Source organism: Elgaria multicarinata, chromosome 5 (assembly GCF_023053635.1).
Source record: "Elgaria multicarinata webbii isolate HBS135686 ecotype San Diego chromosome 5, rElgMul1.1.pri, whole genome shotgun sequence".
NCBI lineage: Eukaryota > Metazoa > Chordata > Lepidosauria > Squamata > Anguidae > Elgaria > Elgaria multicarinata.
Window position 1 is genome coordinate 48,586,450 of NC_086175.1, and position 11,402 is coordinate 48,597,851.

At 39.9% G+C, this 11,402-nt stretch overlaps 1 protein-coding gene across 2 annotated transcripts in view; it reads left to right on the top strand.

Annotated features, from left to right (window-relative positions):
• LOC134398798 (cohesin subunit SA-2-like) overlaps positions 1–11,402 on the top strand; it is a 60,541-nt gene that overhangs the window by 20,090 nt on the left and 29,049 nt on the right. For both annotated transcript variants that reach the window (XM_063126320.1, XM_063126321.1), the window contains one exon: positions 8,972–9,079. In XM_063126320.1, the coding sequence (XP_062982390.1) occupies positions 8,972–9,079 (108 nt within the window). The remainder of the gene's footprint in view (positions 1–8,971; positions 9,080–11,402) is intronic.

An 11,402-nucleotide genomic window follows, 5' to 3' on the forward strand; every position in this document is an offset into this window, starting at 1 on the left:
ACCATTTCACAAGCTGTGGGTTTCCATTTGTGCAATGGAATTGGCAGGACATAGGAGAATCAGTGGGGGTTTAAGAGTTCTATTGGATTCTGCCCTAAATATTGGGAAGGTGTAGGCAAGGGAGGGAGTAATTAAACCAAATAATATGCAAATTGGCTTCAGAAACATCTTTCTCTCATGATGTAGAAAGAGATTCTTTACACCAAACCAAATACTTAGCAAATTTGCATCAAACTTCTTTCTAGTCTTCCACTTCCATTATTGACATCCTAAAGGTATTCAAAGTGCAAATACTTTGAATGCCTTTAGGATGCTTTTACACAGCAGGGGAGTGATATGAATCCAGGTGTCATGATTTATTATAACCCAATGTGTTCATGACACTCCTCTCTGCATCTAGTATTTGAGTTCAAATGCTCAGCTGTCTTACATTGTATGCTAGTTAGACTCAGGACGTGTTTTATCATATGAAAGCTCTGGAATATTTTGCTAATTCATGTTGTGAACCGCCCAGAGAGCTCTGGCTATTGGGTGGTATAGAAATGTAATAAATAAATGTATGTATGTTTGCTGCAGTCACATTCTTTGTTATCTTTGCCACAGATCTGATAGCCATAGCCAGATTATGGTATGGTCCAGTAGGGCACCCAAATGATCTTCAGCAGTGCTAATCAAGTTTTTTTCCGTCTTACATTTGTGCAATTTAATGAATGTGTGACCAAGTGAGGCACAGGGCCTTCCAGATGAGGCTTTTATTGTGCAATCACTCTGTCTCATTCATAGGTTTTAACAAGGAGTCAGATGACATTTGTAGCCTTCTCATGTTTTCCCACTGCTTACCAGAAAAGATCTATTAAGGAGAAAAAGACAAAATACCTTCACAAGGCCTTTTGATTGTTAGTGCTAGGAGCGCTCTATCTGGAAGCATTGAGAGAGAGAGAGAGAAAGAGAGAGAGAGAGGGTGGGCAGTTCGCATGTCACGATAATCCGCCCTGAAAATAAGTTACAGTGGATTGGTTGTTCGCTAGCTAACCTACATTACTCAGGTGCTCCGTAGTTTGTTTGCCCATTAGACCTCTCGACTGCTCCTGGCATGTATCCCATGGGTCTTTGCAGCACAATAGTAGCAGCCTACTCCACTAATGAGCACATTTGTGTTAATTAGCAGAGTAAAATTTTCAGCTTCGGGGAGATTTGTGCAATTCTAACTTTTTTAAAAATTATTTTAACTTTCAGAGATTTACATAAATCCACTAAAGCGTAGTAACTACTCCAATTTAGTTCAAAAAGTACTGCGGTAAATTGGAGTAGCTAACTGTGCTCTAATGGATTTGCAAATCTCCCCGGAAAGTTTTTTTTTAAAAGTTAAATTTGCCAAATCTTCCCAAAGGTGACCCCCCCCATTAAATTTGTACAGATCTAACTGAAGATGGGGAAAACAACAACATTACAATTGCACAAATCTCCTGAAAGGTGAAGAAAAAGTAATGTTAAATTTGTGCAAATCTTCCCAATGGTGGGAACCCCCCCCTTTAAATTTGCACAAATCTCCTGAAAGGTGGAAAAAAATAACATCAAATTTGCATTAAATTTCGTGTCACTATCTAGGGAGGTGACGGTGGAGGGGTAAATGGCCTGGTGCTTTTTCAAGAGTTTTTCACTGTTCTTGCCAAGCATCTCTCTTGCTGCTTTAAACAACCCATGCTGAAGTGGCTCTGTTGGGTTCAGACGTCATGACAAGCCATCTTGAGAGCAAGCCACCCTAAACAACTGTAATACAAGCCATGCATTCTCAGAGTGGTTTGTTTGCGAAAAACAACCCACATTGGAAACGTGTAGCTGGTTCAGATGTCTTGTTAAGATACCCTACAATCATCCATGGTAACAACCTATCGTGGCTTAACGTGACTTGCGAACCAGGTCAGTGAGTGAGTGATAGTTTACAATTGTCATTCATGAATTGTATGCTATTGCATTTAGCTCTGAGACAGCTGGCATAAAATAGGGATGTAATAATCATCAAGATGCAGGATGAAATATCTGTTGTTGGCATGGAGAGTTAACTAGTATAATTTCATTGAATGTTGTTAACTTCTGAGTACTGGAAATTAAGTGCTAAGGTTCAGTGAGTTCAGAAAATATATTGAAAACAAGCCCTCCTTTAATGATGAGGTAATTGTAAGAGATGACTGAAGGGGAAATACTAGAAGGGAATATCAGTGTGTGGGCATAGTTCTACAAATAGCAGAGGGGTGTAACACCAAAGGACGAAGGCATTTTTGGATAGTAAAAGTGAGGAGAGTTAGCCAAGAGGAAATAGGGAAGGATTGTGAAAAATCTGCTTTGTCAGTATTATCCAGAAATACAATGTACTTTTATAGAACATTACTTTTAAACATTCTATATTATAGTAGGAAAATGATTATACTGTTGAGCTAATTGAGGTAGCTTTTATAAAGGTGAGATGATGCCCTGATTGCCAGATACTTTGCCTACATTTCCACTTTCCTCCCTACAATTAGAACCAGCAAACTCATCTAACAAAATGACACTGTAATTAGGATGATTCAGTTCTTCTGTGTGGTCTTTAAAGCCTAATGTACATGAGCAGATGTTCCCAGCAGCAGTCCTGGGGTTCAGGACATGTTCTGTGGTGCCTTGACGTATATTTTTATGCTACCTGTACTACAAATCTGTGTTTACTTCTTATCTCCAAATTTCCAGAATAAACTAGATATTAGAACTGCATACATCTTTTCTTAATTTGCCCGACGGAAAGTACATATTAGCACACACAATAAATTGATGGAATTAATTCCCATAGAATGTTGTTAAGGCTATTAGCATAGGTGACTTTAAAAAGGATTAGACAAATGATGGTGAAGAACAGGTGCCATTACTTCGAGTAATGAATTAACCATATAACCTGTATCTTCTTCTATGAATGTATCCTATCTCGTAAACTGCCCTGGGTGGCGGCGGTTAAAGGATGGGGCATATTTGTACTAAACCTTTAGAGCTGGAGACAAACTACAAGCAACAGCTTTCTGTATTGAGATTTGCTTGTGAGCTCCCCAAACACAGAATGTCCTCTGTGTGTTTGATTATAGCAGACTTGCCCAACCTGGATCCCAGCAGACTCCCATCTTCCCTGACTATTGGTCATGATGGCTGGGACTGATGAGTGTTGTAGGCCAAAACATCTGGAGCGATCCAGGTTGGGCAAGACTGGTTTATAATATGCCCTTTCCACACTTGAAAACAGAAGTGTTGACTAGCTGGGCCTTTGGTTTGATCCAGATAGGCAACTGTTATGTTCTTGTTCTAATTTGTGAGATTTGGGATTGAAGAAAGAACCCTAAACCTTTGCGAAAGGGAATAAAAAGCGATAGCCCACAACTTAACAGGGTCTAGCAGTGTAAATCTCATTTCTGAATGAGGGAAGCAGTTTTTTCTTGTATCCTCCAGTAGCAGTTCTATTTACAAACAAGTGTCACTATAAGCAGCTACAAATCTGTCCTGGAAATGAAGTATGCCTATTTTAAAATCAGCTTGACTGCATATGCTGAGACGTAATGGGAGAAATTATGGGAGACTCCAAATACTCTCAGTTCAGAAGGGGAAAAAACGATCATCCCCTCAGATGGTAAAGGCTTCTGCTGTCTTCTAGCACTTATAAAATGGCATCCGTCTACCACTTGAGCCTCATTTTTCTTCCAAGATGTGTCTTTTGCACCCTTCTCTTCACTTGTCTCCTGCTCTCCTTGTCTCTCATCAGCTTGCTTTGTTCTTTGAACTAAACCTTGACTGCATATTCAGTGGAGGAACTTTAAAATTGTCATCATGGGTACAGCACTGTGGAATCTTTATATAAAATTGCATACATGCTGAAGACCATTCTAGGATTCAGAATTCCTTTTGCCATCTTGCCAGTGTCACCTCTGCAAAACAAATGAGATTTTCTTGAAAACTACTGGCCAGTGTATATATCCAGAGGAAACTACTCTTCTGTTGCCTCCCTGTAGAGCTCCACCTTCCTTTTTCTGCTGCATGTTCTGTTAATGCTGGGTCACAGTGAAATGTGGAGAAAAATGATATAACATGGATTTGGTATGCGGAGATCAGCCCTATTTTTAGACGGCTAAATACTGGCAGGCACTTCTGGCTTAACCTTTATCTGGCACTTGGCATTCCGTATATTTGCAGCAGAAGCATGGCTCTCCACAAAGTATTCCCTGAATGTGTAATCTCTGGCTCATAGCAAACAAAAGAAAGCTGCTATTTTTGAGGTAAAATAAAATACCATTTGGGAACTATAGTTACGTTAGGTATTGATGTGTAAGAAGAAACAGACACCATTAATTAGTGTTTATTTTTACTTTATACTATTATTTACAGTGCTGGCTCAAGGTTTTTGACAGGCCTTGGGCAAGAGACCCTCAATGGCCCCCCTCCCTCATTGAGTCTGCTTCTCACCACCATTGTTACCGGCTAATATTGCTCCTCATCCTTTTTCTCATCCTTGCTGCAGTCAGTGAGCCAGTAGGCAGTGGCATCTAGCGCTCCTCCTCCTCCTCACCACCACTGTTGTTTGGGTCAGAGTGAGAGGCAGGTGAACAAGCAGGTTGCCATGGTGAAGAGAAGGAGCAAGTCCAGGTGACTCTTGGCAGTGGGCCCTACTGGGGTGTGGGCTCTAAGCAGCAGCCCAACCATGCCTGCCTTTGAGCCCAGCCCTATTGTTTACTTCATATTTATGTTTGTATCTCCAATAAACAATTGCCAAATGGAGTGTGAAGGGCAAGACAACAACTGAATGTACAGATACATTCCCTTTAAAATGAAACAATTTTATTTATTTATTTATTTATTTATTACATTTATATACCGCCCCATAGCCGAAGTTCCCTTATTCACTTGATGCAAAATGGTGGCTAGCACTGATGCTTGCACATTCTAACACATTTAGAACAGGGATGTTGAACCTCTTTCAGCCTGAGGGCAGAATTCCATTTTGGAGAATAGAATTCCGACTTCATTCCAGTGGTGAGTGGGACCGAAGGCAAAAGAAGTGGGGTCAAACTACCAGCATGCTGCAGCTTAAAGCTCTTACTGCCAGTAACTTAGGAGAGACATTTTAACATCTTAGAAAGGAGAAAAAAATGCACAAAAGTTGGGAAACCACCTGACGAAGGTCAGTTGGGGGGGGAAAGGGGGCTGGAGCCAGGGAAAGGGGGCCTGGCTACCTGGAGAAGTCCAAGCAGATTGGATTGGTCCAATACCTGTCTTCTGGCACATAAATATCCAGTAGATTCCTTTTTACTATGGGTACCTCTTAATGGCAATCGGACATGGATATATTAAGATTTCTGTAGAGAATGTACAATGCTACCCCATGCATAATCCATTAATTCCCTTTTTTGTTGGCCTACTGAAATTGCTTATGCCATGCTTGATGATAGCATTCTGAGGGCAGATTAATAGTGGGTCTGGTTAAAGGTAAGTGGTTGGTGTTTTGCACTACATGTGTTTGTCTTTAGAAAGAAACGAAACATTTCAGTTGTTATGGCTGATCTTTGGTAACTGTTTCATACACATCCCGGTGAGCCCTGTGTGGAGGCAGAGGCTGTCTGAGGTCCTGAACTTGAAGTGGTGTGCAGGTAGTCAAATGAGCGAGTGGCTGGTAGGTCAAAGACAGGTTCCCCAAGGACTTCAGAGAACTTCTAGGAAACAGAAGATAAATTGAACCCTTATGTATTAAACCAACCAGGCCTTGCGCCTCAGCTGTGAGCTGGAAACACCTTAAGGGGCAAGAGCTTTGACTGAGATTCCTGAATGTTGACACCTTTTGATTTGTGCTTTTAGGTGAGGGATTGTATAGAGAAAAAGGTTCAATATTTGAGTGACAGATATTTATCATCTTGTGTAATATCCTCTTTGACTATGAAGCGTTTGCAGAGCAGCTAAAGCAACCAAGTAAAAAAAAAAAAACAAGTAAAATGAATAAAAACAGATGAGAGTTATAACCAGGGTCAGGGAATTTTAAAATGGCTTCTAGAAAATCTTGGCAAATAAGATGTGCCAAAAACATACCAAAATTGGCACCTGGTGAGCCTCCTTTGTGGGGGCATTCTAAAGACAGAATGACGCTATCCAAATGGTCCTATTGCGTCACTACTTACCTTGCCTCTGATGGCAGATAGACCCAAAGAAGAAGCGCTGAAGAGGAGAACATGTTCCCATCTCTAGCATGCTTTGTAGATGTTTCAGTGCACATCTTGGGCAGTGCTGTGAAATATGATAAAACCCCACCTCCTCAATCTGAGGTGCTTTGGGTGCCTGAGGACAGTTAGGGAATAAATTCTGGTTGCAGTGTGCAAAATACAGTTGCGCAGTCCTACCACAGTCCTCCATAACCAGATGTTTTAGACTTCAACTCCCATGAGCCTCAGCCAGCATTGCCAATGGTCAAGAATGCTGGGAGCTGTAGTCCAAAACATCTGGATGGCACCAGGTTGGGGAATGCCGATTATCATGTAAAGCAGGGGTGGACAACTGATGGCCTTCCAGATGTTGTTGAGCTGAAACTCCCATCTTTCCCATCCATTGGCTTTGTTGGCTAGGACTGATGGAAGTTGTAGTCCAATATCTGGCCACCCAGTGATGTAAAGGAAGCCTTGATTCCATGAAACTAAATTTTCTGGATTTTTTAATGTTTGTTGTTATCCTGTGTACTTATATATTATTATGTGGCAAAGAGTAATTTTATGACTTTCAACTTAGCTTCACTATTCTAGTGGATTTACAACACTCCATGCATTTTATGTTGCAGATAAATAGTTTAATTATGTTAAATTATATTATCTACGTATTTTATGACATATTATAATTTGAATATTCCACTGGTGATGTACACAGCTGAGTTGAAATCACTTGGTTAAAGCGTTACAGCCCAATCGTATATACATCTATTTCGATATAAGCCTTCTCAGTGGTGCCCCCCCCCCGCCCAATTATGGCATGATCTCCCCAGCAAGGCCTGCCTGGCGCCAACATTGCTATCATTTTGCACAGGTTAAAACTTTTCTTTCCCCCCAGGCATCTAGCAATATGTGATGAGTTTTTATAGTTGTTTATAATTGTTTTAGATATGTTTCTGTGTATGTTGTATGTTTTTGTAGTTTAAAATTTTGTATATTGTTTTTAGTTGTTTTAATCTTATGTAATTTGTCCAGAGAGCTTCAGCTATGGGGCGGTATAAACGGTGAACAAATAATATTTCCTGCAAGAGGATTTCTGAGTTAGTAAGTCAGTTCAGCTGCGTGCAAAACTGTTCAAGTAGTCTAATGATTACAATAACATAATTGAGTAATTATTAATTAAGTTTGGGATTGCAGTCTTAGTAAATAGACATATATATATATAAAATGTTCCACTTTTCTATTATCAATTTTTTAGGTTTTTTTTAAAGCTAAATAGTAGTTTTGTATATCTGTTACTTGTCCAGTACTGAACTGCATTTACATAACAAAGAGAAATTTCAGAGGTTTGATTGTTTCTAGGTTTCTGGACAGCTGTTTCCTTGATTATCAGATGGTGTCACACATCTACTGTACTTTGTAAAATGTTTCATCAAGAGCAACCTAAGAGGAGTGAGAAACTTTTATTTTAAAAATAACAGACAGCTCTCTGCAAATGATGGACAGGACGATAATGATCAGCGTGCAGTTTTTCTGAGGCTTCCTTGTCTCTCAAAGTCAACAAGTCAGCAGTGTGTGTTCTCATCAGATCCCTTTGTGCTTCCAACCCTCCACTCTTGCATTGTTTACAATGACGGCAGATACCAGTCCTTAGCCAAAGTATGGTTTTCAAGAACCTTTCTCTGCAACTGTCCCTGCCAACAGAAACTAGATGTCCAATTTAACTAGTTGTTAGTGAGATGCTCATTCTGTAAACTAATTAGTTGCTAGGGGACAGGATTGGAGGGTGGCAAGGTTTGACTTTGATACACGGTCATTTGCTGAGGGTTGAATTTGCAAGGGACACAGTACTCTCAATATGGATGTTGGATGGTTTATTTGCAAAACCTAAGTTTTGGTCCTTAATAGCAGTCCTTAAATTTAGCCATTTTTACATAAACACATAATTTTCAGAAATGGATGATAGCAAAACTAAAAAATAATGCAATGTCTGAATTAAAGTGCATTGTTCATCCATTTATTATATCAGTACTTAATGAAAACAGAATCTCTGCTTGTGTTAGAGGCAAGTTTGACCAGGGGTATGAATTTTGTGAAATTTGCTTTCTCTTTGAGACATTGGACAGGGTTCCTGATCATTCAGAGGCTTCTAAGCCTGCAGCCAAATACACTTAGAAACTTCCTTCAGACCTTTGCAATGGATGTGTAAAGGTCTGAGAAGGAGCCCATGGGCTTGGAGACATTGAAGGTACAACTCGCATGTGCATCTCTGGTCCCTACACAGTTTTAGCCCTCTTGTGTTCAGGTAGAAACTTGAATACTGCTTATGGCTGTAAAATAGCTGCAAATTGTATTCATTCCATGGTGGGTGTGGCAATGATCTATTTATTGGTATGCTGAATATTGATTAAATATTTAGCACACCAAACGGCTTTCTTTAGCCTTTTTTGTGGTGGTTGCTACATGCTCTGAAGATCAGTTCTCCAGTGTCCTGCATTTTTTGTTGGCATATGTGTTTGTGCCATGGGAATATAAAAGTGAAATCACTTTAATTGAATGAATGTCCGGGTTCATTTTGCAAAGATATCAAATGTCAAAGATGACTCCACCAAAGTATTATAGGCATACATTGCAATCCTATGCACAGCTACCTGGGAGTAAGCAGCATTCAGCACAGTGAGGCTTCTGAATAAACATGCACAGAATTATGCTGTTAGTACATGTGACAATACTCGTCTTTGACAAAACATAGTTAGTATTATGTCTCTGTGCAGGAACTGTGAAGATGCATTGTCATCTGAAGACTGTGAAACCTTATACCAATTTGTTTACACCACCCACCGACCACTGGCCATAGCAGCTGGGGAACTACTTTATAAAAGGTAACTCTGCTTGACTATTTTTATATGGTACTTTGTTGGCTCCACTACTCCAGGACCTATATTTCATCTTCTATAAGCAATATGATGCATGAGTCTTTTCCCCACTTCTCTTCTAAGTGATTGTATCCTGGACTGATTCTTGTTGAGATCCAAACTTGTGTTTACATGTGTGTATATGCAGTAGCATAAGAATTGTAGCAGTGAGAGTATTGGCCCTTATACATAGCGAAATGCCCAAATATTTATTCTCACAACCTTTCTTAGTTAACTTTGATATATAAATGTTTTAGTACACGTTTAGGGTTGGTGTACTCTAGGGTAATAAAATCCAGACCCTGTACCATGGAATCGAGTTCTGTTTCATCTGAACTTGCATAACCTAAGCCATTTCAGTTGAACTGTTTATTTCTTACAACGTGTTCTGCTTCTTTTAGCAGTCAGGAGGGTAGAGAAACAATGCAATGCACTGAAGTTACACCCCATGACCACCACTGGGAATCTTGATCAGCCCCTGCATTTGAGAATTAACCAAGCTTAGCAACACATATGTTTTCAAGCTCATTTCTGCACTCAACAGGGCTAGAAACATACCTATTTGGGAGTCAGAGGGTCCACTTTTTAAGAAACTCTTTCTTTCCAAGCTATAAATAGTCAAGTACAAAATAATCATATATAAAAATATGGTGTTGTAAGGCTTATTACTTGAGATCAACCAGACTGATTTTGTTTATTTGTGTTTTAAACTGAAGCTTGAGCATTGTAGACGTGCAATTAATTTTGAAAGTTTGAAAAAGTTCAAAACTTGAGCTTTAATAGCCAAACAGTATGTTTCCATGCTCTTGCCAGGAGCCTGAGGCAGTTGGGACTCTACAGCTCCTGTGTAGTTCCGTGCCATGCAGGGAGAAAAATGCAAAGGCAGAGGGGGGAGGGGGACTTCGGCTTTGCGAGTCAAGCCTGCTCTAAAAGCAGCCATATTGGCAGCAGGGATGGCAGTGGAAGTGGAGGAGGAAAAGAAGTGGCCCTAAGAAAAGCTGGGTTTTTAAATCTGGGGTCAGAGGGAAGGAGGTGGGATTGAGGTCTGAGGGGGGAAAATGAGTGTTGTTCACTGGTGGTGGGTGTGAGGAAGTAAGGGTCAAAAGGCCTTGGTTCCATTGAAAGAAAGTAACTTCTATTCAGCTTCTGAAAGACTGATATAGTGGGAGTCAAGGAACAATAAGCTTTTTTAAAAAAACACACACACACATTATTCATTTAATTTCTATACCACCCAATAGGCAAAGCTTTCTGGGCGGTTCACATGGCTCCTTGCCTTAACTCCAGCCACTTTTGTCAGTTGGTTTCTTAGCTAGTGCTTGTAGTTCCTAGTTCTATTCGTCCTCCCAGTATGATGTGTTTTGGTCTTCTGTAGATGTAAATAGTTTCTGGTAGATGACATTAGATTATGTAGAACACAGGTGGATTTCCATCCATTTTGAATTCTTCTAAGAATATCCTTTTCCATTTCTTGACTGCTTTTATATTAGATATCTATTAAAAGAAAACTAAAATTATCTGTCTGCCTCAATGTGTGATTATAATACTTTATTGGAGCATATCAGCATTTTCCTTAATATGAGGTGGGCTCTGGAAAGAGATACCTCATTTTCAATTTTTGTGAATTGCCCAAGGAGCTTCAGCTATGGAGTGGTATAGAAATATAATACATGAGTGAAATGAATGGATTTTACGCTATTAGACATGCTTCCTGTGGGTGAGATAATGACAAGACATTATTCAGGTTTACTGGGAATTGTTTAACTGTCTGTTTCTGTCCTGTTAAGTAATTCACAGAAAGTATAGGGCTGAAAGCCTCCATTTGGCTTACTAATGACACTATATGTGTATAAAATATTTTAAAGCATACACACACATAAGTGGGTAAGCACAACAAAATGTATGGATTAATTAATGAGTTTACAAACAAACAATCCCAGATTTCTATGTATTTCCCTTCCATTCCCTTATGTATTATTATTTTCCTTTCTCCGTATTATGTCTCTCATTTTGAATCTCTCCTTTTCTCCTCATCTCTGCTCTGTCAGTTGTCCTGACATTTCCCCCTCTGTTGCCAAGTGCGCAAACTCCAATATTACTGGACTGGGATGAAAGGGCTTCATTTTAGCCTCCGAGCGAGAGTCAGGGAGAAGCCCGCCATTCCAAAGGTTCCAACAGAGCACGTCGTTTCAGGCTCTGTGCATACTAACCTTGCCTCACCTCTGGTTGAGTCTTTGTTTGCCTGCTTGACTTGATCCTATTTTTCCTCCTTCCACATCACCTGTTAAAA